The sequence below is a fragment of the Scyliorhinus torazame genome, chromosome 18 (genome assembly GCF_047496885.1).
Source record: "Scyliorhinus torazame isolate Kashiwa2021f chromosome 18, sScyTor2.1, whole genome shotgun sequence".
Lineage (NCBI taxonomy): Eukaryota > Metazoa > Chordata > Chondrichthyes > Carcharhiniformes > Scyliorhinidae > Scyliorhinus > Scyliorhinus torazame.
In genome coordinates, this window is record NC_092724.1 from 62,350,716 (window position 1) to 62,376,856 (window position 26,141).

General features: G+C 47.1%; 1 protein-coding gene across 1 annotated transcript in view; it reads right to left on the reverse strand.

The window, feature by feature from the left end:
* The window catches only part of map2k2a (mitogen-activated protein kinase kinase 2a), a 143,333-nt gene extending 117,477 nt beyond the window's left edge, over positions 1–25,856 (reverse strand). Inside the window, exon 1 of the mRNA XM_072482812.1 lies at positions 25,526–25,856. Coding sequence (XP_072338913.1) covers positions 25,526–25,617 — 92 coding nt within the window. The 5' untranslated portion in view covers positions 25,618–25,856. The remainder of the gene's footprint in view (positions 1–25,525) is intronic.
* Between the last annotated feature and the right edge of the window lie 285 nt (positions 25,857–26,141).

Sequence of the window (26,141 nt, forward strand, 5' to 3'; positions counted from 1 at the left end):
TGGACACACACATAGGGGTAGGGGGATTGGGGAAGGTCAACTGAGTTGACTAACAGATATAATGCCTGATAACAGAGAAGAATGTAAGCAAACTTTTGTGACAGCATTAATAGTCTGATACTTGAACGAGGCAAGTCTTCTGGATACCTGAGTGTTGTTGATTTAAAAAGCATGCAACTGCTTAATCCAAGCAAGAGGGGGGTTAAACACAATAACTGACCCCAGTCAGTACAGAAGTCAGAGTAGCAAGAGCCAAGGAATCAGAGCTAAGTGTGTAATTTATCATGTATCTATGCATTAAAAGCAGTAGTGGAATACTCTCTACTTGCCAGGATGAGTGCCATTCCAGCTGCAGAGGCTCAACGCCACCCAGGACAAAACACCATCCACCACTTTGAATATTCACTCCCTCCATCACCGACGCACAATGGCAGCAATGTGCATCCATCTACAAGCAGCAACTTGCCAAGTCTCCTTTGAAAGCACTATTCAAACCAATGACTTCTATCGCCTAGGACAGCATCAGCAGTTGCAGGAGAACACCCCCGGAACATCTCCTCCATGCCACACACCATCCTCATTGGAACCGTATTGTCGTTTCTTCATTATCACTAGTTTAAAAGTTTGGAACAGCACTGTTAGTGTACCCAATATCAAGATGCAGCATTTCAAGTTGGCTCACCGCTACTGTCTCAAGGGCAATTAAGGATGGATAACAAATGCTGGCTTTGCCACAAACTAATTTTTAAAAGTATCCTTTAGGTAAACAAATAGATCTAATAAGAAAAGGATGAAACTGAATGAAGCAGTTACAAAGGTCATTTTGTGAATGGCAGGGCGATGGGGTAAATTGCAAATAAACATTAAAAGTTAATCTACCTATCATCATTTAAAATAAATCAAGCAATTAGTTAAAAAGCCAAGTTGTTTAAATTAATTAACTGCAATTAATTAAATAAAATTAAATAGGGAGCATGTTCTCCAGTAAGTCAGGGAACCTCAGCTCAATTGTTGGCTTGAAGACCAAGATTTATGGGGCATCGGATGGGGAGAGTATTGCCTGGATATGTAATTCAGGAGGCAGTTACACCCCCTCAGGTTAAGTAGTGCAAAGGTCTGATTAATGGTCAGGGGCAGGAAGGCGCGACTGCAAGCAGTGCTGCAGGAAAGGGCAGAGAAAATTGTCAAATCAAGGATTAAAAAGTAAAAATGATGAATGTTATACCTGAACGCAAGGAACATTTCAAACAAGATAGACAAATTAATGGCAGGGCACAAACAGAGAAAAATGGTTTGATCTAGTCGCCATTGTAAAGACGTGGTTGAATGACCAAGGATGGGAACTAAATATTCCACAACATTTTGAAAAGACATATAAAATAGAGGGGGGGGGGGGGGGGGGGCGGGGGGAGATAGAGAGATCAACAGGAACATCGGAATCAGGAGGTCATTTGTGGTCTCAACTCCCCCTTCCTATCTGCTCCTCATAACTGCAGACTCCCATGTCTATCAAAAATCATACATTTTTTAAATATAAATTTAGAGTACCCAATTCTTTTTTCCAATTAAGGGTAAATTTAGCATGGTCAATCCACCTTCTATGTACATCTTTGGGGTGTGGGGGCGAGACCCATGCAGACACGGGGAGAATGCACAAACACCTCTTGGACAGTGAACCAGGGCCGAGATCGAACCCGGGTCCTCAGCGCCGTGAAGCAGCAGTGCTGCTGTATCTAAAATCAATCTAACTCAGCCTTGAAGAAATTAAATCCATCCCACAAATGACTGATAAGTACACTTTCAAATGCCAAAATGTTTAATCTTTGGCTGTTCATTTGCCAAGATAGTTCTTCATCTGTCAACCGTCGTCTTTCTTCCACCTTGATGTACGTGTCCTCAGTAAAATGTTGCTCTCCCAACCTGTTCACCATCTTTACTCCATCTGGCCCAAGGGAAGAAATTGGACTGTTTCTGACACACAAATGGCTCAGCCATCCATCAACACATCTGGCTAGACCATAATCGAGCACTATTTTGTCTCACTCTCCTTTGCCAAAGTCACATCTTATTATTATTTTTCTTTCACAGGATGTGGCTGTCGCTGACCACATCAACATTTACTGCCGATCCCCAATTGCTTTTGAAAGCTGGTGCCATGCGGCCTTCTTTAACCGCCACAATCCACGTAGTGCAAATACACCCAGTGCTGTTCGGGAGGGAGTTCTAGGATTTTGACTCACTAAGAGTGAAGGAATGGTGATATATTTTCATAATGTGGAGATGCTGGCATTGGACTGAGGTGGGCACAGTAAGAAGTCCAACAGGTTTGTTTTGAATCACTTTCAGAGTGCAGCTCCTTCCTCAGGTGAATGAAGAGGTGGGTTCCAGAAACATATATATTATATATATATATATATATTATATATATATAGACAAAGTCAATGATGCAAGATGATACTTTGACTCGCATCTCCGGTTCTAGTGTTTCTAGGTGGTAGAGCTTGCGGGTTTAGAAGATGCTGTTGAAGAAACCTTGATGGGTTGCAGCAGTGAATCGTACATATGGTACTCACTGCTCGTCAGTGGTAAAGGAAGTGAATGTTTGAGGTGGTGGATGGGGAGTCGATCAAGTGGACTGCTTTAATCTGATTGATGTTGAACTTCTTGAATGTTGTTAGAGCAGCACTCATCCAGGCCGAGCGGACAGTATTCCATCGTACCTCTGCCTGCAACACCGGGGAGTCCTACACAAAAATAGCCACCAACGGGCAAGGCTCCAGCTGAATACCCAGAATCCCTGATATGGTGATGAAAAAGGAGACCTAGAATGTCACAGGTTTAGTAAGAAGTCTCACAACACCAGGTTACATCCCCCATGACGACGGCATTGCTGCAACAGCCTCAGTACTCAACACCGACAACTGCCAATCTCCAGACGCAATTCTGCAACTCATCTGCTTCATTCTGGATCACAACATCTTCACATTCGACAACAAGTTCTTCATCCACCTCCGGGCAAACCCGAACAGTGACCCTCTCAAGGCGAACTTGATTTTCTTCAAACAGAGAAAGCTAGCCACGTCCGATAGCCAGGTCTCCGTCTTCGGGGGCCTCGAGTCCCTCCAAGCTATTAGTATCCGTCTCCGGGCTACCAGAGAAGCAAAGGCCAGAATGTCTGCCTCTTTCTCCTCCTGGATTCCTGGGTCTTCCGACACCCCGAAAATCGCCACCTCTGGACTCAGCGCCACGCTTGTTTTAACACCGTGGACATGACATGACATCTGCAAACCCCTGCCAAAATCCCCGAAGCTTTGGACAGCCCAGAACATGTGAACATGGTTCGCTGGTCCTCCCGCTCATTTTGCACACCTGTCTTCCACCCCAAAGAATCTGCTCATCCGGGTCACTGTCATGAGAGCCCGGTGAATGACCTTAAATTGTATCAGGCTGAGCCTGGCACATGTTACGGACGCATTGACTCTACTCAACGTGTCCGCCCAAAGGCCATCCTCTATCTCTCCTCCCAGCTCCTCCTCGCACTTGCGCTTCAGCTCCTCGGTCTGCGTCTCCTCTGACCCCATAAGTTCCTTGTAAATGTCCAAGACGCTCCCTTCTCCTACCCACCCTCTGGAAACTACCCTGTCCTGAATCCCCCTTAGCGGTAGGAGCGGGATGGTTGACACCGGTTTACGTAGGAAATCCCGCACCTGCAGATACCCGAATTTGTTTCCCCTCGCCAACCCAAACTTCGCCTCCAGCGCCCTCGTACTCTGAAAGCTCCCTTCTATAAACATATCCCCCATCCTCTCAATCCCTGCTCTCCGCCATATCCGGAACCCCCCATCCATACTTCCCAGGGCAAATTGGTGATTATTACAGATTGGGGACCAGACCGATGCTCCCTCTGCTCCACATGTCTCCTCCATTGCCCTCAGACTCTCAGGGCCGCCACCACCACGGGGCTGGTGGAGTACCGTGCTGTCGGGAACGGCATAAGCGCAGTTACCAACGCTACCAAACTGGAGCCTTTGCATGAATCCGCCTTCATATGCTCCCATGCCAACCCCTCCCCCATCACCCACTTCCCGTTCATGGCTATATTCGCCACCCAGTGATACTTACTAAAATTCGGCAGCGCCAGCCCACCCTCTCCCCAACTCCGCTCTTGCCCGGCCAAACAAAGCCAGAGATCACTTTGTTGACCCGTTTAAAAAAGGACCGCGGAATATAAAGATAGGGAGACATTGAAACACGAACAGGAATCTCGGGAGGACCGTTATCTTCACCGTCTGCACCCTCCCAGCTAATGACAACGGGAGCGCGTCCCATCTCCGAAAATAGTCCTTCATTTGGTCTACCAGCCGGGTCAGATTTAATTTATGCAGCCGGTCCCATTCCCGCGCCACTTGAATGCCTGGGTACCTTAAGCTTCCCCATACTAATCTAAACGGCAGCTCCCCCAATCGTCTCTCCTGTCCCCTCGCCTGGACTGCAAACATCTCACTTTTCCCCATATTTAGCTTATACCCAGAAAAACGGCCAAATTCCCCTAGAATCCTCATGATTTCTTCCATCCCCTCTAATGGGTCCGATACAGAAGCAGGTCGTCTGCATAGAGCGAGAGTCTGTGCTCCACCACCCCCAGACCAGCCCCTTCCAGCTCTGAGCAATTGCCAACGGCTCTATAGCTAGCGCGAACAAAAGTGGGGAGAGAGGACATCTCTGTCTCGTCCCCGGTGCAGTCTAAAATAGTCCGATGTTGCCCTATTCGTCCGTACGCTTGCCACAGGAGCCTGATACAGCAACCTGACCCAGTCAATAAAGCCCCGCCCAAATCTGAACCGTCCCAGTACCTCCCACAGATAATCCATTCTACCCGATCAAAAGCCTTTTCTGCATCCATTGCGATCACTACCTCCACCTCCCTACCTTCCGGGGGCATCATGATCACATTTAACAACCTTCTTACCTTGGCCACCAATTGCCAACACTTGAACCCTGTCTGGTCCTCCCCAATAACGTCCGGAACACAATCCTCAATCCTGGAGAGCAAACTTTTGGCCAGCAGTTTGGCATCCACATTCAACAGGGATATTGGCCTGTAGGACCCACACAGCTGTGGGTTCTTGTCCCGCTTCACAATCAGCGAAATCATGGCCTGTGACATCATCGGGGGCAGCACCCCTCTTTCCCTTGCTTCATTGAACACCCTCATGAACACCGGCCCCAATATCCCAGAACAGCCTACTCTAGAAATCCCTAAACGCCTTATTCACCCCTGCTGAATCTCCAACCAGGTTCCCATCTCCGTCATTTACTTTCCCTATCTCCCTGACTGCCTCCCTCTTTTGAAGCTAATGTGCAAGCATTCTGCTGGCCTTCTCTCAATGTTCATAGATTGCCCCCCTCGCCTTTCTCAGCTGCTCCACTGCCCTCTCTCTGGTTAACAAGCTGAACTCCACCTGTAGCCTCCGCCGTTCCCTTAAAAGCCCTGCCTCTGGGGTCTCCGCATACCTCCTATCAATCTGTAGTATCTCCTTTACCAGTCGGTCCGTCTCTGCCCTGTCCACCTACTCCCTATGGGTCCGTATCGAGATCAGCTCCCCTCTGACCACTGCTGCTGAAATTTCCCCCGTGTCAATGATCTGCAAGCAGTTCTGAATACATTTCCTCAGCCGCTCGCATGCGCCATCGTCAGCCAAAAGTCCCACATCTAACCTCCAGTGCGGGCGCTGGTTACTGTCTTTACTAATCTGCAGGTCAACCCAGTGCGGAGCGTGATCTGAGATTGTGATCGCCGAGTACCCAGTGTCCACCACCCCCTGCCAGTAAGGCAATGATCAAAATGAAGAAATCGATCCAGGAGTACACTTTATGCACCTGTGAGTAGAATGAGAACTCCTTCACCATCGGCTGCCCAAATCTCCATGGATTCTGCCCAAATCTCCGTGGATTCCACCTCCCATCTCCCCCCCCCCCCCCCAATCTGCTCCATGAACCCTTTTAGTTCCTTTGCCATTGCTGGCACACTGCCCGTTTTCGAGCTTGACCAGTCCAAGCCACAGTCAATAACTGTGTTGAAGTCCCCTCCCATGACCAACCTGTGCGAGTCCAGGTCCGGTATCCTCCCCAGCATCCCCTTAAACTCCACATCATCCCAATTTGGCTCATACACATTTACTAATACCAGCTGCACCCCCTCCAGTTTCCCACTGACCATAATGTACCGACCTCCCGCATCCAAAACTATTCTACCCGCCTCCAACACCACCCGCTTATTGATCAGGATCGCGACCCCTCTAGTCTTTGAATCCAGTCCCGAGTGAAAGACCTGACTGACCTAGCCTTTCCTCAATCTAATGTGGTCAGTTACTCGAAGATGCATATCCTGCAACATTACCACGTCTGCCTTCAGTCCCATAGGATGCACGAACACACGTGCCCTCTTGACTGGCCCATTTAACGCTTGAATATTGCAGGTGATCAGCCTAGTTGGGGGGCTCCTTTGCCCCCCCCCCCCCCCACTTCACCAACCAGCCATCCCCTTTTTGAGCCACCTCCAGCCCATGCTCCGCGCCTCCACTGGGCCCAACCCCAGGCAGCCCTCCGCCCCCCCCAACCTACTCTCTGTCCCTTGGCCCAAGTCCCTCCCTCGTCAGCAAGACATTTCACCACCCCACCCGCCCCCCAGTAACAACACTCTGTAACCCAACCCCTTTGATAAACCGAACATATGCACTCCCCCCCCTTCACTGCGCTTCCGTGAGCTAGCCCGCCCAGCTAGGTTGGTGGCCCCCATCCCTGGCGCCGATAGTCTCCCACCTATTGTTCCCTACCCACCTGCTCATGCAAACATACTCCAACATCCAACAATCCCCACACAATTGCCCAACAGAAAAACACCAAAATCTAAACAAGCACACCTCCATCCCCAACAGTGCAAATGAAACCTGATCTCACTCAGCTCTGCCACTGGTCCCAAATCAATACAGAAGGCATTACAAACAGCTTCCACAAAACGAAAAATTAGCTTTTTTTTTAAAAAAGGAACAGAGAAACAAAAAGAAGAAAAAAAACACATGAACGTTGCAGCAAAGTTCAAAAGTTCTCAGTCCACCACCAGTCCTTTCCACGAAGTCCTGCGCGTCCTCAGGCGACTCGAAATACAAGTGCTGTTCCTCGTACGTGACCCAGAGACGGGCCAGGATACAACAATCCAAACTTCACCCTTTTTCCTAAAAAGGATCGACCTACTCTGGTTGAAGCCTGCTCTTCTCCTGGCCACCTCCACACTCTGGTCTTGGTAGACCCACAGGATACTATTGTCCCACTTACAGCTCCGTGTCTGCTTGGCCCCACTGTAGAATGCGCTCCTTATCCAAGTACCTGTGGAGTCTCACCACCATTTCCCTCGTGGGGGGGGGGTCTCCCGTTCGCAGATTCCTCGCGAGTGCTGTGAGCCCTGTCCCCTCCAATGGTCGGGAGAATGCCCCATCTCCCAGCAGCTTCTCAAACATATATGCGATGTATGCCCCAGCGTCCGCTCCTTCGGACCCCTCCGGGAGCCCAATGATTCTCAAGTTCTGCCGGCGGGACCTATCCTCTAGGTCCTCCACCTTCTCCAGGAGCTTCTTCTGCTGGTCTCTCAGCATCCCACCTCCAACTCCACCGCAGTTTGAGTTCCTCCTGCTCGGCCAGCGCCTTCTCCACCTTCTGGATCGCCTGATCTTGGGCGTCCAATCTAAGCTCCAGCCGCTCAATCGACTCTTTAATCGGGTCCAAGCAGTCCCGTTTCTGCTTAGCAAAGCTTTCCTGAATAACTTGCATCAGCTGCTCCGTTGACCGCTGGGTCGACAAACCAGAGGTCCGGTCCTCCGTCATGCTGTCTCCTGCTGCAGCTTCAGCCCAAGCCTTCTCTGTCTTTCTGTTTCTGCCTTTACGAGCACTTCTAGTCCTTCTCTCCATGCACTGATGTGGGAATTCAGTGCACAATTGCCTCTGGGGAAAAGGTCCAAAAGTCCAACCCGAGCAGGAGCCACCAAATGTGCGACTTACTCCTCCATAGCCGCCACCGGAAGTCCAATATGCCACCATCTTCATACACAAGTTTGAACAAGACCTCCTCACCGCACAGGACCTTCAACTGAAATTATACACCAGATACATCGATGTCATTTTTTTCCTTTGGACCCACGGCGAAGAATCACTGAAATGACTACACGATGACATCAATAAGCTCTATCCCACATTAGATTTCACCATGGACGACTCTCCAAAATCGGTTGCATTCTTGGACACACTCATCTCCATCAAGGACGGTCACCTCAGCACTTTGTTTTCCTGCAAGCCCACGGATAACCTCCACGATGCTCCACTTGTCCAGCTTCCACCCTAAACACATCAAAGAAGCCATCCCCTGTGGACAAGCCCTCCGTATACACAGGATCTGCTCAGACGAGGAGGAGCGTAACAGACATCTATAGATGCTGAAAGATGCCCTCGTACAAACGGGATATGGCGCTCGACTCATCGATTGACAGTTCCAACATGCCACGGCAAAGAACCGCACTGACCTCCTCAGTAAACAAACACGGGACACAACCGACAGAGTACCTTTCGTCGTCCATTATGTCCCTGGAGCAAAGAAACTACGACATCTTCTTTGCAGCCTTCAACAAGTCATCGATGAAGATGAACATCTTGCCAAGGTCATCCCCACACCCCCACTACTTGCCTTCAAACAACCGCGCAATCTCAAACAAACCATTGTTTGCAGCAAACTACCCAGCCTTCAGAACAGCGACCACGACACCACACAGCCCAGCCATGGCAATCTCTGCAAGACGTGCCAGATCATCGACATGGGTACTACCATTACACACGAGAACACCACCCACCAGGTATGTGGTACATACTCGTTCGACTCGGCCAACGTTGTCTACCTCATACGTTGCAGGAAAGGATGTCCCGAAGTGTGGTACATTAGCGAGACCATGCAGACGCTGCGCCAACGGATGAACGGACATCGCGCGACAATCGCCAGGCAGGAATGTTCCTTTCCAGTCAGGGACCACTTCAGCAGTCAAGGGCATTCAGCCTCTGATCTCCGGGTAAGCATTCTCCAAGGCGGCCTTCAGGACGCACGACAACGCAGAATCGCCGAGCAGAAACTTATAGCCAAGTTCCGCACACGAGGACGGCCTCAGCCGGGACCTTGGATTCACGTAGCATTACATGCACTGCCCATCTGGCCTGCGCTTGCGAAATCCTACCAAGTGTCCTGGTTTGAGACAATACACACCTCTTTAACCTGGGGTTACCCCTCTCTCTGGATATGTAAATACTTAGAATCATAGAGGTTTACAGCATGGAAACAGGCCCTTCGGCCCAACCAGTCCATGCCGCCCAGTTTTTACCATTAAGCTAGTCCCAGTTGCCCGCACTTGGCCCATAACCCTCTATACCCATCTTACCCATGTAACTATCTAAATGCTTTTTGAAAGACACAATTGTACCCGCCTCTACTACTACCTCTGGCAGCCCATTCCAGACACTCACTACCCTCTGAGTGAAGAAATTGCCCCTCTGGGTCCTTCTCCCCTCTCACCTTAATTACCTGCAAGTGCTCGCATTCAAAGCATCGTGTTGCATCTTTGACTTTGTCTATTTATATATGTTTCTGGAACCTACCTCTTCATTCACCTGAGGAAGGAGCAGTGCTCTGAAAGCTAGTGATTTAAAACAAGCCTGTTGGACTTAAACCTGGTGTTGTAAGACTTCTTACTGTGCTCACCCCAGTCCAATGCCAGCATCTCCACATCATGGCTCACAGGTTTAGGACAAGACCAGAACATGTGCGTATGGTTCGCCAGTCCTCTGGCACAAAGTTTGCACTTATCCTCCACCCAGGAGAAGAAACCACTCATCCGTGCCCTGGTCAAGTCAGCCCTGTCCACCACCTTGAACTGGATCAAGCTGAGCCTAGCACAACAGGAGATGGAGTTGACCATGTGAAGAGCCTCACTCCACCGCCCCCCCCCCCCCCCCCCATCAAACACTGGATCCAGTTCACCCTCCCACTTTTTCTTTACTTCCTCCAATGAAGACTGTGCCATGACAGGATCTGGCCATAAATATCTGAAATCCTCACCTCACCCAACTTGGTCAGAGACAGGACCCTATCCAAGAGCGAGGGTGACGCTGCCAGGGGAAATCAAGGTATCTCCTTGTGCAAAAACTCACGACCTGCAAATACCTAAATATATTAGATCTCAGTAGCTGGAACTTCTCCAATATTATTATTAATATCTGGGCACATGGGTTCAAATCCCACCATGGCAGCTGTTGCTGGAATTTAAATTCTACCAATAAATCTGGAATTACTAGTCTCAGTGATGGTTCACTAATATCATTTAGGGAAGGAAATCTGCCATTCTTACCTGGTTATGACTTACAAGTGTCCCTGGACCTACAACAATGTAGTTCACTCTTAACTGCCCTCTATAATGGCTTAGCAAGACACTCAGTTCATGGACAGTTAGGAATGGGCAATAAATGATGGCTTTGCCATTGAGGCCCACATCCCATGAAAGAATAGATAATATCTGCTATGTTAAAATTAACTGGATGAGAAGTGCTCTGTGACGAGCCCGAGCAGACTTGATGTCAGATGCATTCATACACCTTAATGCATTGTTTTTCATTTTTTGTCCAGTGGAATAATTTAACAAATAAACTCATTAGGTGTTCTCATATCTGAACTATGTAAACTGAAAATAGGCATTGAAAAAAAAATCAGTTAGCATTTTAGCAATTACAAAGTGAAAGAGGCTACAGATGGCAAAGTGGTATCAGGACTTTTTCCAACAAAAAGCTGCCACATGAAAGAAATCAACATCTTTTTTCTTTCTGTTAACATTTCTTGATGACCTCATACTTATCAAGGGAGTTGGTATGAAGAATGTAATGAGTATATATGCTCAAGCTCAGTTAGGATTTACAGTTAAAATGACAATTTTGGTTAATTGGCACTTGTTGATTCTGCTCCTTCGCACAGTTCCTCGAAGCTAGCTCCCTGATGGTCTCATCAGCACTTGCTGTTTAAACAATAATCCCCTGGATTACAAAGGAGAACAATGGCCAGGTGTCTTGCTGTTGATTGTGCAGTGAACTCCCTTGCTGGAGGATAGAGGTAATGGGAAAGGTGAAACACACAAATAAGCACAAAGGTGTAAAAATGGTTTGATTATTTTTTTTTAAGAATCGAGGTACACATATTCACGCTTTAAATTGGTACAACACCTTTATGATAGAAACAGCATGTTCTTCATCCCTTCTCACTCACAATCTCAGCCAAACCAGCAACTACTGTAGTGCTCTTAGCACAATTAAATGTCAAAGCATTTCACAACTAATATAGGAGGGAGGTTAGGGTAAATGGCAGGAGGATCTACTGACGAAATGCACTTTATGGCTTTGGAGGTGCAGGACAGTATAGTTGGTTAGGGAGAGAGAAACTCCCATCTTTGGGGCAAGACAGGCTACTAACAGTAGTGGGAGAGAGGGAACATCCATTCGACCAATTTTGGAAGCATAATATACATACGAACATACAAATTAGGAGTACATCATCGGCCCTTGAGCTTGCTCCATCATTCAATAAGATCAAGGCTGGTCTGATTGTGGTCTCAATGCCACTTCCCTGCATACACAGAGTGCAGACAAGAATGTAGGGCCAAGTTTTTAAATATCTTTATTTGTTTATGGGATGTGGGCTTCGCTGGGCGGGCCAGCATTTATTGTCCATTCCTGAGGGCTTTTAAGAGTCAACCACATTGCTGTTGGTCTGGAGTCATATGTAAGCTAGACTGGTAAAGATGGCAGACTTCCTTCCCTAAAGGACGCAAGTGAGCCAGATGGGTTTTCTTTTATGACTATCGACAATGGTTTCATGGCGATCATTAAACTTTTAATTTCATAATAATCATCTCTATTGTCACAAGTAGGCTTACATTAACACTGCAATGAAGTTACTGTGAAAAGCCCCTAGTCGCCATATTCCGGCACCTGTTCGGGTACACAGAGGGAGAATTCAGAATGTCCAATTCATCTAACAAGCACGGGTTTCGGGACTTGTGGAAGGAAACTGGAGCACCCGTAGGTAACCCGTGCAGACACAGGGAGAACATGCAGACAGTGACCCAAGCTGGGAATTGAACCCGGGTCCCTAGCGCTGTGAAGCAACAGTGCTAACCACTGTGCTACCGTGCCGCCCATAGAGCCTTGGGTCTCTGGATTAATAGCCCTGCAGCATTACCACTACACTTATCATCTCCCCGCTAATATAGTCAATATGAAATTGTAGCTTTTCCACAACTTTTCATGGGCTACAGGACCATTTTGAGTGGAATTTATGATCCCATAATTTTTTTAAAATACAGCGAAACATGGATGAAGGGCTCGTACCCATAGTTAAGAGCCGATCAATGTTGAACAGAGTAGAGAGATGAGGTGATCATAAGATATAGGAGCAAAATTAGGCCAATTGGCCCGTCGAGTCGTGACTGATATGTTCCTCATCCCCATTCTCCTGCCTTCTCCCCATAACCCCTGATGCCCTTATTAATCAAGAAATCCCCTTATTAATCAAGAACACTAGATTTGTGGTTGACATGTTGTTACCTAGAGGTTACAGACCAAGAGCTGGAAGTGGAATTAGACAGAATAGTACTTTCTTAGAACATAACTAGGAGCAAGAGTAGACAATTTAGCCTCATGAGCCTGCTTCACCATTCAATACGATCATGGCTGATCTCATCATGGCCTCAACTCAACCATCCTGCCCGTTCTCTGTAACTCTTCAACCCATTACTGATTTAAAAATCTGTCCAACTCCTCCTTACATTTACTCACTGTCCCAGCATGCACCACACTCCAAGGTAGAGAATTCCACAGATTCACGACCCTTTGGGAGAACGACCCTTTGGGAGAAGTAGTTTCTCCTCATCTAGGTTTTAAATTTGCTACCTCTTAATCTGAGACTATGACCTCTCGTTCTAGAAAATCAAATAGGATTGACTAGGAATCAACTTTTAGCCTGTGGAATGTAGAAATAGGAGGGAGACTGGGTAAGGATAGGTTTACAGTTTAAACAGACATATCTTAATTTCAACACAACATGAATGCTTAGAGGACATGAATGCTTATGAGGACTACAATGTGAAGCAGAAAATGTGCAACTCAAAAGGAAGATGGTAGTCAAGAGCATGGCCGCAATGTTAGATAATTTGGACATTTTGAATTCTCCCTCTGTGTACCCGAACAGGAGCCGGAATGTGGCGACTGGGGCTTTTCACAGTAACTTCATTGCAGTGTTAGTGTAAGCCTACTTGTGACAATACAGGTGATTATTGATGATAAAGTGCAAAGAGTTCACAAGAGTTCCTGGAGGACTGGTGGCCAAAAGAAAGAGACTTAGTTTCACTTTCAGCAAGTCTTTTTTTCTTGTATTGGCGTTCAGGACTGTATAGGGAGCAATATTTAAATCTTGGACAGTGTCTGATCTTAATGATCAAGAGCTGCTGAAGGGAAAGATGGAAGATTCTAGTTGGAGGAACAGTATTCCACACTAAGTCAAACATATAGTATGTTAAAAATCCTTCCAACAAAAAAAGGCAGAAACGAACATGTACTAAGTACAGGAGTCTCCATCAAGCACGATTAATTGCTCCAATAAGAAATGCATGCTTAGCCAGGAGGCTAGTGCTCTGACATGCATTGTTTCCCCTCAGTAAACAGATGTAATTTTGATATCTCCTGTATAATAGCTTTGTTTAGTGAGCTGGTGACAACTCTGGTTCCACTTTGATTCTGTTAATGGAGACTGCTGAAAATTAGGCCAGTTTTTGAGCTGTATACAGTGGGGGTGACCTGGACTTGCAATATGGGAAAAAGGTGCTTCATGTGGGAAAACCTCAAATGCACTGTTATATGCTACTTTCCGATAAGAAGATTAGATCTCAGATAATTAAACAAGTCAAGGTGGCATCAGAACTTAACACACATTGAACACAAACACCATTCACACAGGCACAGTCACAGCCATTCAACAATTCAAACCACGTTGAAGAAAAGTATTACAATCTGCCAAAAACCTTTTCCTTACTGCATGATACCAAACACGTTGGTGAAGGCCACACTGAATCAGCTCAGGTTATGTTTCCCAGTCAATCAATATGCCAATGATCACACCAGCACGTTAAAGACTATTTCATGGATAGAGGATTGGCTGACTGGCAGAAAGTGGGGATAAAGGGGTATTTTTCAGGATGGCAGTCGGTGACTAGTGGTGTACCTCAGGGGTCGGTGCTGGGACCACAACTTTTCACAATACACAGTAAAGATCTGGAGGAAGGAACTGAAGGCACTGTTGCTAGGTTTGCAGGTGATACAAAGATTTATAACGAGGCAGGTAGTATTGAGGAAGCAAGCGGGTTGCAGAAGGACTTGGACAGGCTAGGAAAGTGGGCAAAGAAGTGGCAGATGGAATACAATGTGGAAAAGTGAGAGGTTATGCACTTTCGAAGGAGAAATGGAGGCATAGACTACTTTCTAAATGGGAAGCCACTTAGGAAACAGAAGCACAAAGGGTCTTGGGAGTCCTTGTTCATGATTCTCTTCAGGTTAACGTGTAGGTTCCGTCGGCAGTTAGGAAGGCAAATGCAATGTTACCATTCAAGTCGAGAGGGCTAGAATACAAGGCCAGGGATGTACTTCTGAGGCTATATAAGGCTCTGGTCAGACCCCATTTGGAGTATTGTGAGCAGTTTTGGGCCCCATATCTAAGGAAGGACATGCTGGCCTTGGAAAGGGTCCAGAGGAGGTTCACAAGAATGATCCCTGGAATGAAGAGCTTGTCGTATGAGGAACGGTTGAGGATTCTGGGTCTGTACTCATTGGGAGTTTAGAAGGATGAGGGGGGATCTTATTGAAACTTACAGGATACCGTGTGGCCTGGATAGAGTGGACGTGGAGAGGATGTTTCCACTTGTGGGAAAAACTAGAAGCAGAGGATACAATCTCAGACTAAACGGACAATCCTTTAAAACAGAGATGAGGAATTTCTTCAGCCAGAGGGTGGTGAATCTGAGGAACTCTTTGCCGCAGAAGGCTGTGGAGGCCAAATCATTGAGTGTCTTTAAGACAGAGATAGATAGGTTTTTGATCAATAAGGGGATCAGGGGTTACGAGGAGAAGGCAGGAGAATGGGGATGAGAAAAATATCAGCCATGATTGAATGGCGGAGCAGACTCGACGGACCGAGTGGCCTAATTCTGCTCCGCTGTCTTATGGTCTTATGTATTTCCTCCTTGGATTGGTCAGTGGACACTATCTGCATTCTTCTATCTGCCCTTTCCCATCTCAATAATCTCCTCTTGTGTATCCCAGATTGTCTTTGACATGTGCCACATTCACCATTGACATTTGCGGCTAGTCATTTTGGTCCCAAACTCTAGAATTCCCTCCCTAAATTATGGGGGGAGTAACCATGCTAGATGGGAATCTGGGGGAGGGGGGGGAAACTAACTGGGTTGCTGCTGCTGAGTGCAAGGGGGAGCTGGCAAGAGAAGAGGTGGTCGGGACGGGAAGGCGCCGCCTGGGGGACAGGTGGGTGCGCAAGACCTGGACGGGGAGAGAGAGAGAGAGAGAGAGAGAGAGAGAGAGAGAGAGAGAGAGAGAGAGAGAGAGAGAGAGAGAGAGAGAGAGAGAGAGAGAGAGAGAGAGAGAGAGAGGCCCCCCAGTCCGGCTGATCATGTGGAATGTGAGAGGCCTAAATGGGCCGATTAGGAGGGCCCGGGTGTTCGCGCACTTAAAAAGACTGAAGGCGGACGTAGTCATGCTCCAGGAGACGCATCTGAAGGTGGCGGATCAGGTTAGGTTAAGAAAAGGATGGGTGGGACAGGTATTCCACTCAGGGTTGGACGCGAAAAACAGGGGGGGTGGCGATACTGGTGGGGAAACGGGTGTCGTTCGAGGCTAAGAATATAGTGGTGGATAATGGGGGCAGATATGTGATGGTGAGTGGTAGATTGCAGGGAGAGGCGGTCGTGCTGGTAAATGTATATGCCCCGAACTGGGATGACGCGGGATTTATGAAGCGGATACTGGGATGTATCCCAGACCTGGAGGTGGGAAGCTTGGTAATTGGGGGGGGGGCTTCAATATTGTGCTGGATCCAGGGCTAGACCGGTCTAGATCCAGGACTGGAAGAAGGCCGGCAGTGGCCAAGGTGCTTAGGGGATTTATGGAACAAATGGGGGGAGTGGATCCGTGGAGGTTTGCTAGGCCGTTGGCCAAAGCGTTCTCCTTTTTCTCCCATGTCCACAAGGTATATTCCCGAATAGACTTCTTTGTTATGAGTAGGGCACTGATCTCGAAGGTGGCAGGAACAGTGTACTCGGCCATAGCCGTTTCAGACCATGCCCCGCACTGGGTGGTTCTGGAACTAGGAGAGGAGAGGGAGCAGCGCCCACTCTGGCGACTGGATGTGGGACTATTGGCGGATGAGGGGGTCTGTGGAAGGGTGCGGGGGTGTATTGAGAGATACCTGGAGGTCAATGACGATGGTGAGGTCCATGTGGGGGTAGTATGGGAAGCGCTGAAGGCGGTGGTTAGGGGAGAGCTGATCTCCATTAAAGCCCACAAGGAGAAACAAGAGGGCAAAGAAAGGGATAGATTAGTGGGGGAGATTGAGAGGGTGGATAAAAGATATGCGGAGGCCCCAGACGAAGGACTGCATAAAGGCGAAGACTTCAGACGGAATTTGACCTGCTGACCACAGGAACGGCAGAGGCACAGTGGAGGAAGGCACAGGGGATGCGATATGAGTATGGGGAAAAGGCGAGCTGGCTGCTGGCCCACCAACTTCGTAAGAGGATAGCGGCGAGAGAGATTGGGGAAGTTAGGGATGAAACAGGAACTATGGAGCAGAGAGCAGGGAAGGTAAATGAGGTGTTTAAGACCTTTTATGAGAGGCTATACAAGTCCCAACCCCCGAGGGGAAAAGAGGGAATGCTACACTTTTTGGATCAACTAAGGTTCCCGAGGGTGGAGGAGCAGGAGGTGTCAGGTCTGGGGGCGCCAATCGAGGTGGACGAGGTGACTAAGGGACTGTGGAACATGCAGGCAGGGAAGGCCCCGGGAGCAGACGGGTTTCCGGTGGAATTCCACAGGAAATATGTGGACCTGTTGGCCCCGCTGTTGGCGAGAACCTTTAACGAGACCAGGGAAGGGGGGATACTACCCCCGACAATGTCGGAGGCGACGATATTAATTCTGAAGCGGGATATAGATCCGCTGCAATGCGGGTCATGCAAGCCTATCTCACTCCTAAATGTAGACGCCAAACTGCTGGCAAATGTGCTGGCGACAAGGATAGAGGATTGCGTCCTGGGAGTGATGCATGAAGACCAGACAGGGTTTGTAAAGGGGAGACAACTGAATGTCAACGTTCGACGGCTGCTGGGGGTGATGATGACGCCCCCAGTGGAGGGGGAGGCAGAGATAGTGGCGGCGGTGGATGCGGAGAAGGCATTCGATAGGGTGGAGTGGGACTATTTGTGGGAGGTGCTGAGGAGGTTTGGGTTCGGGGAGGGGTTTGTTAGATGGGTCAGACTCCTATATGGGGCCCCAGTGGCAAGTGTAGTCACAAACCGGCAAAGATCGGGGTATTTTCGGCTACACAGGGGAACAAGACAGGGGTGTCCCCTGTCCCCATTACTGTTCGCGTTGGCAATTGAACCACTGGCCATAGCGTTGAGGGACTCTAAGAAATGGAGGGGGGTGGTTAGAGGGGGAGAGGAGCATCGAGTGTCACTCTACGCTGATGACTTACTGCCATATGTTGCGGACCCTGTAGAGGGGATGCCAGAGGTTATGCAGATATTGAGGGAGTTTGGAGATTTCTCGGGATACAGGCTAAATATGGGGAAGAGAGAGCTTTTTGTAATACACCCCGGGGACCAGGGAAGAGGAATAGACGCTCTGCCGTTAAGGAGAGTGGAAAGGAGCTTCCGATATTTGGGGATCCAGGTAGCCAGAAACTGGGGAACTCTACACAGACTTAATCTGACGCGACTGGTGGAGCAGATGGAGGAGGACTTGAAGAGGTGGGATATGTTGCCGCTCTCATTGACGGGCAGAGTGCAGGCGGTAAAAATGATGGTCCTCCCGAGGTTTCTTTTCGTGTTTCAGTGTCTCCCCATTCTAATCACAAAGGCCTTTTTCAAAAGAATAGACAGGAGCATTATGAGCTTTGTGTGGGCAGGGAAGACCCAGAGGGTAAAGAGGGGGTTCCTGCAGCGCAGTGGGGATAGAGTGGGACTGGCGCTGCAGAGCCTGAACGACTACTACTGGGCCGCCAATGTGGCGATGGTTTGTAAGTGGATGAGGGAGGGAGAGGGGGCGGCGTGGAAGAGGCTGGAGATGGCGTCCTGTAAAGGAACGAGCCCAAAGGCGCTGGTGACGGTGCCGCTGCCGTTCTCCCCGAAAAGGTATACCACAAACCCAGTGGTGGTGGCAACCTTGAGGATCTGGGGGCAGTGGAGGCGACAGGGGGGTGACAGGTGCCTCGGTGTGGTCCCTGATTAGGAATAACCACAGGTTTGTCCCAGGAAGGATGGAGGGGGATTCCAGAGTTGGCAACGAGCAGGAATTAGGAAACTGAGGGATCTGTTTATAGACGGGATGTTTGCGAGCCTGGGAGCGCTGGAGAAAAATATGAGTTGCCCCCAGGGAATATCTTCAGATATATGCAAGTGAGGGCATTTACAAGGCAACAGGCGAGGGAATTTCCGCAGCTCCCGACACAGGGGATCCAGGATAGAGTGATTTCGGGGGTATGGGTCGGGGAGGGCAAAGTATCCGAAATATATCAGGAGATGAGAGATGAGGGGGAGGCGCTGGTAGAGGAGCTGAAGGGAAAATGGGAAGAAGAGCTGGGGGAGGAGATTGAGGAGGGGCTGTGGGCTGGTGCCCTAAGTAGGGCAAATTCCTCGTCTTCGTGTGCCAGGCTTAGCCTGATTCAATTTAAGGTTCTACATAGAGCACATATGACGGGAGCAAGAGTGAGCAGGTTCTTCAGAGTGGAGGACAGGTGCGGGAGGTGCTCGGGAAGTCCGGCGAACCACACACACATGTTCTGGTCGTGTCCGGCATTGGATGAGTACTGGAGGGGAGTGGCAAGGGTGATCTCAAAGGTGGTGAAGGTCCGGGTCAAGTCAGGCTGGGGGCTAGCGATATTTGGGGTAGCGGAAGAGCCGGGAGTGCAGGAGGCGAAAGAGGCCGATATTCTGGCCTTTGCGTCCCTGATAGCCCGGCGAAAGATCCTACTTATGTGGAGGCCTGGATAAACGACATGGCAAGGTTCATAAAGCTGGAACTAATAAAATTTGCGCTGAGAGGATCGGCTCAGGGGTTCTCCAGGCGGTGGCAACCGTTCCTTGACTATCTCGCGGAACATTAAGGGAAAATAGATTGACAGCAGCAGCAGCCCAGGGTGGTGGTGGTGGGGGGGGGGGGCACTACTTTTTGTCACTTTGTTAGTTCACTATATTATTTAAATAATGTTATTTATCAGTTATTGTATTATTTTTATGTTGATTTGTAAAAACTGAAAAATTGTTTGAAAACTTTAATAAAATATATATATTTTTTTTAAAGTGGAAAATGTTAGTGAACTTCACATTTATATTGTGTTAAACATATTATGCAAGCTATGGTGATTTGACCAAATGTCTTAACAACAGTCAGACATGGTTCTGGACTTTCTCAGTTAACATCTGTCACTGGCAGTGGACTTGTACACAGATCTGAACTGATGCAGTTGATCACAGTAGTTTTGATGCTTGGTTGAACAAATCTAACCCTACAAAGAAAAATTTACAAGATGTACTGATTCAAAACTCAGGACAGCTGCCAACTCCTGGCTAAATTTAGTTTTAGATTAATGGCAATTTTTGAATGGTATGTTTCACACAAATGTAGCTTCGGTTACAATTTTGAAATAATGCCCTAGTATCCATGACATACTGTAGCTCCCTCGAGGCTCAGCAGGTTCATGCAACACTCAATGTGTCGCTGAGCAATCTAGCACAAAATTATGGTCTGTGCTGACTGAGCTAATCAACCAGGGCAACAGTAAGAACAATTGAACTCACCATCCTGTAGGCAAAAGAGGCAAAGGAACAAGATAAATCAGCCAGAGTCCTCACTTGTAAACTTCATTTAGCAACCCTGTTGCAAAGTGTACATGATGTCAGGTGACTATAAAAACTGGACTCCGTTGTGATGTCTCTCTACAGTTCAAAATCAACCAATGCACATGAACAACAGCCATTTTGGGTGGGATACTGTTGGGCAGCATAAAGTCATGGAACTGTAGATCAGTCAAACTCTTGGGAGGACGACAGATAAAGTGAAAGAAAAAGAGCACGATGCTTCAAAACCAAGACTATCCTTAAGTTTTCTGTTGCTGTACTGAAGTGCTGTTGGCATGCATGGAAATTCAGAAGGAGCTGTTTAAGGTTCACTGAGAATCTGTAGTGGATTACCACCTTTAAAAAAATTCAAATACACTAATCATAATAAAATCTGTTCACCTATCTTAACATTACATTTAACATCAACATCAGAATCTAAAATTTCAATGGCCGGCTTTCCGAACCATGCCCAACTCTTCAACATTTTGTCTCTTACTCTTACAGCAACAGTCAAGAAAGCCCAAAGTCTCTACTTCCTAAGGAAGCTAAAGAAATTCAGCCTTTCTGTATCGACTCTCACAAACGTCTACAGATGTGCCATAGAGAGCATCCTATCCGGCTGCATTACAGCTTGGTATGGTAACTGTTCGGCCCAAGATCGCAAGAAACTGCAGAGTGTGGTGAACTCAGCCTAACGCATCACACATGCTTGCCATCCTCCCACTGATTCTGTCTACGCCTGCCTCAGGAAGGCAGACAGCATTGTCAGAGACCACTCACACCCAGGCTTTGCCCTCTTCCAGACCCTTCCATCAGGCAGAAGATACAGAACTCTGAAGATCCGTAAATCCAGACATAGGAACAGCTTCTTCAGCACAGTGACGAGACTCCTCAATGACTCTCCCTTGGGCTGATCTGTTCGCTATAAGAACACTATTCACGACGTCCTATGCTGCTCGTTTGGCCCTTGTTTCGCACTGTAACCAATCACTATTTGTTGATGCACCATTGTCAATGTACTCTGTCGATTATTCTTTGTCTACTATGTATGTACTGTGACAATAAATATCAATCAATAAAAATTAATCTGTCGTGTTACAATTCAGTTATGGACCAGTAACATCTTGTTTAAAATGGGTAGTTACGCACTTGGAGGACAAGGTTCCACATTTTAAACAACCAAAATAAACTTTACCATACAAAGTCAGAAAAGTTAAACAATCTATAATATTTATCTTATATACTAATATTTAGAATTAACATGAGATCAGTATGTTCCAACAGGCAAACTGTTGTCAAACACACCATTCTGCACATTAAAATGGCAGATGCGACCAAGGCAGATCCCACGGATTTCTCAGCAACCCACCTAGATGACAGTGACCACGGAGTCACAATCTCTTGTCAAAATTCAGTCTCCCGGGCAGCACGGCAGCCTCACGGCGCTGAGGTCCCAGGTTCGATCCCGGCTCTGGGTCACTGTCCGTGTGGAGTTTGCACATTCTCCCAGTGTTTGCGTAGGTTTCGCCCCCACAACCCAAAGATGTGCAGGGTAGGTGGATTGATCACGCTAAATTGCCCCTTCAATGGAAAATTGAATTGGGTACTCTAAATTAAAAAAAAAAAATTCTGTCTCCCTCTCACTTTTGAAGACCTGGCCTCCTGAATTCCCTCAAGTCGTTCCAATTTGGATTGCCTCAATGGAAACTCATCTTCAGATGGTTTAATCTCTGCACCCGAGACTGCATTTTATGGGATTCAGAAAGCTGCACTCCCATCTTTAATTTAGCAGCACATTTTCAACTCTTATGCAGATAAGCTTGCACTGCCCCTGGATTTCTCCGAACTCCAGTCTCCCAACTGTCCTGAGCTACAATAGCTCCCAGAGCTTCTTCTGAGCCCGTTTCCTTGCACGGAACCAATGACCTTCCACTACCATGGCAGCTTCTTAAGACTTCTCTGAACCCAAACTACCCAGAACCTAATGACAGCTCCCAGCTCTCTCGGGGTTGCCAACCACAAGAGGTCCAAAATGTAACACCTTTCCCAGCAAACACACAGATAAATTTAAAGCAGAGAATGTTAAGCTCCACCCATGGTGACACAGCCTTTCAGAGTTCAATAAATGCTTTTAACCTCATTAACTTTCAACTCCCAAAACATCTCCATGGATGGCATTTCTTTGCATGCAGTGTAGATGTCATGTCACCAGTTGTCCAGCTAAGTAAGCCCACCTACTGTTTAATGCATCTTATCTTTCTTGCTGCTAACCCTCAAGTCAATCCAACCTTTTAAGTGTAATAGACTCCAAGCTTCTGTGGTTCAATTTTCTACAGTTAAACTTTAATCTTTCGAGAACTAAAAATCTACCTCTAAAATATTAACATGAACCACAAATTAGATATTCATCACAGTTGGATGTGCCTCGACTTGCAACTGTCACTTCCTTGTTCTGACATAGTTATTTCAACAGCATGGCATGACAAAACTAGTTTTGAAATACACCACCAGTTTTTTCCATTCAAGGCTAAACATTCCACTGGCCTGGAGAAGTGGAAAGGCAGGAAGGCACAGGCCTCCTGAAAGTGCATGTCAGAAATCCTATAGTTAAACTGAAGGACTAAATTGTGGAATTAAACGTCTATGCACTGGCCAAAATGACTTCTGTATGCGAAATCTGGCTGGCACACCAAACCTTCAAAATTTGCCTTTATTCACTATTCAAACGTTATACTTGGTGGTCCATTTAACACCATTCTGTCACATTCTGGAAATATCAGCACTTTCCTCACAGGGTTTCAAACATATCAAAATGAACTTTGTGCTGCTAAACATTAAGGCTGGAAAATTTGACTGTCTCCTTGAAACTTCAACACAGTGAAACTTTAGTGTACTGAATAAGTAGCAAACAGGTGGCTCAGTTTTAGCAATCGCACCGCACAGTCAGCAGATTGCAGATTCAAATCTCATTTCAGATACTCCAGAACAAATCCAGACTGACAGGGCCGAGGGATTGTTGCACTGTTGAGGTGCTGTTCTTCAGGTGATATGTTAAAACAAGGTTCGCCCTCTTGAGGTTGATGTAAAAGATCCCATAGCACTAATTCACAAAAAAGCAGAGGCGTTCTCTCTGGTGTTTCAGCCAATATCACTCAAACGGGTTACCTGGTCATTATTACACGGCTGTTTGTGCAAGGCAATGCATCTTACAGTGACTACATTTCAAAAGTGCAGACTTGGCTAGGTTGCCATGAAAGATGCTATCTAAATGGAAGTATTTATTTTGTAATGTCTCTTGAATTATACCATTATTGCACTGAAGTGCAACTAAAACCACTCGATGTTGATGCAAAAGTTAAAGTATAATTACAAATCAGAGACTGCAATTTGAAAATCACTACCAAGAGTGACGCAAAATCAGATCACCAGTAGCAAACTAATGGGCAGGATATAATACAAGCACATGACAGTATCAATTTTGTTTAAAAAAAGACAAAAATGTAAGATACAAATTGGAGATGAAGAGATTACTATCAGTCAGCATATTTAATCTACTCCGGAAGATAGTGGATAAAAACAGCTAAAATGTTAATTAGAATGCACTCAAAGCACATTTAACAAGCTTTTGGATGAAACTATTCAAGTCCGATGCCATAGCTCATAAGTTAAAACTTGTGCAGAGTTCATACAATTTTTATTTCAGAAATTGTGTGCGTGCGCGATTAACTGCCACCGATAAAACAATAAGAAGCAAACGACATACCAAAATTTGATGGACATTAATGGACAATTTCTGGAAAATTCTGGTTAGAAAAAAGTGCTGTTTGCCATCCCCATGCATGAAGTTTAATCAATTGCTCATGCAAAGTGACAGCAGCAAGCGAAGAGATACAAAGCAGAGTAAACCTGCTGGAGAAGTGTGACAATGTTGCAAAAACCAGCAAACATTTCTTCAAAGTTCTGAACAAAAACATGTTTAGAAAGGTCTGGAATAGGATCATGAGAATTGGCAGAAAAAAATACAAGAGCATAATTGCATCATCTACATATGCAGCAAAAACAATGATAAACAAAAACTATTTGGAAGTAAAAAAAATCCAAAAAAGCAAACAGACTTATCCAACGGTTTTCTGCACACACACATCTCTCAGGTGGCCAATTTAAAAGCAAAATCGAGCCATGGCCGAAAGTGACTGCTAACCAGCTCAGAAGCAAAAAGAGAACTAGTTAGTGCATTAAAATATCAACCTTGGTGACCTGCTAGAGTCAAATTCAAACCCCAACCTTTTGACAAGTGCAATTACTGAACCAAATCAAAATCAAGTTATAATTTTTATTAATATATATGGAAATAAATATGTAATGGTGGTAGAAAACGTTCCATTCCTCCTGAAGGCACAACTTGTAATGGTTCAACTACCACCAGGTCCCTTTGGCTACAATTCTTCATGCCAGACCAAGATAGGCTGTTCATTCACAGGGCATCACAACTGAGCCGGTTCTCGTCCATCATCGACACATGTAAGCAGGAGTTAATGTAACGCGTTGACAAGCAGCAACCCAGACTTTGGTTTTGCCTTCCTCGCTTAGAGGCATGAAAACCCAACCCAACTGCTAGATATCTCTCCAGATCAGCTTATTAAACACAGATCAAGGGTCACATGTAGGATTTTGCTGGGTGTTACAGCTCAAGGTGTAGAAGCAAATAGCAAATGACTGTGGCTCATCGAGCCTGCTGTCACTTTCGTTAGTTAAGATAAACCTATCTTTATAATCCCAAATCTGTTTTATCCATATTTCCAACGTGCAGAATTCCAGCCAGTATAATTTTCCATTAAATGACTTTGCACTGAACTGTTGTTCCAGTATTTGAGTGAAAACACATAGCAGGCATTTTCATTTGAAAATTAAAATAAAATCGAATTATTATTACATCCGTCATTATCCCCAAGCACCCGCTAATCAACCCATCAAAACCCCTCATCTGCAGGAGGTGGACATAGCCCAAGATTATCCTTTTTCTCACCATAACTGGAGGTTTCTACCTTTTCATGCAAGTTGAACTCAGGTAATGTTCACTGAGACAGATTAATCGTGCGAGATCTCTTGGGGAGGGATTATTTTCGGGAATTTAATGCATCTGGGAGGGATAAAGGGCCAAATAAAATTCAGTGGAAAAGCAAAACGCATTAGTCTGGAGAGGATGTAAGGCCCGAGGGAATCCCTCAGCAAGTAGCTGGATGTCGCCATGCCCGGCCTTTACTTACTCGGCGTTGTCCTCTCGGGTAGGAGACGCTCCTTCGCCCACGGTGGTTGTGATGGTGAGAGCAGGCAGCACCGCTTTCCGTTTAGAGAACATGGTTACCCCCGACACGGCGGCCGAGCGGCTCCTCTCTGTCAATCGCTGCCCCTTCAAAATTCAATCGTCTTCTTCTTCCCTCCCCGCCTGGCCAAGTTTTTTTTCCCTTTATTCACATTTGAATTTGACTGGCGGCGGGCGGCCCCTCCGAGACACCGAGGGAAGGTCACGGCGACGGCAACTGCTTCCGGGCTGCTGAGGAACAAGGCGAGAACGAGCGGCCAGGCCGCGAGTTGCTCAGGGAGACGGGCGGGGCCGGCGCCCGGACGAGGGCGGGGCCTGGTTGTCATGGGCGACGAGGGGCGGGGTCGGCTTGCTGTGGCGGGCGAGGGGGCGGGGCCTGATGTGGGCGAGAGAGCAGGGCGGAACCTGGTTACTAAGGGATACGAGGGCGGGGCCTGGGTTGCACGGGAGAGGGCGGGATCTGGTTACTGAGGGTGACAAGGGGCGTGGTCAGATTGCGATGGAAGATGATGGATGGGGCCTGGCTGCTAAGGAAGCGGAAGGGCGGGGCCTGGCTGCTA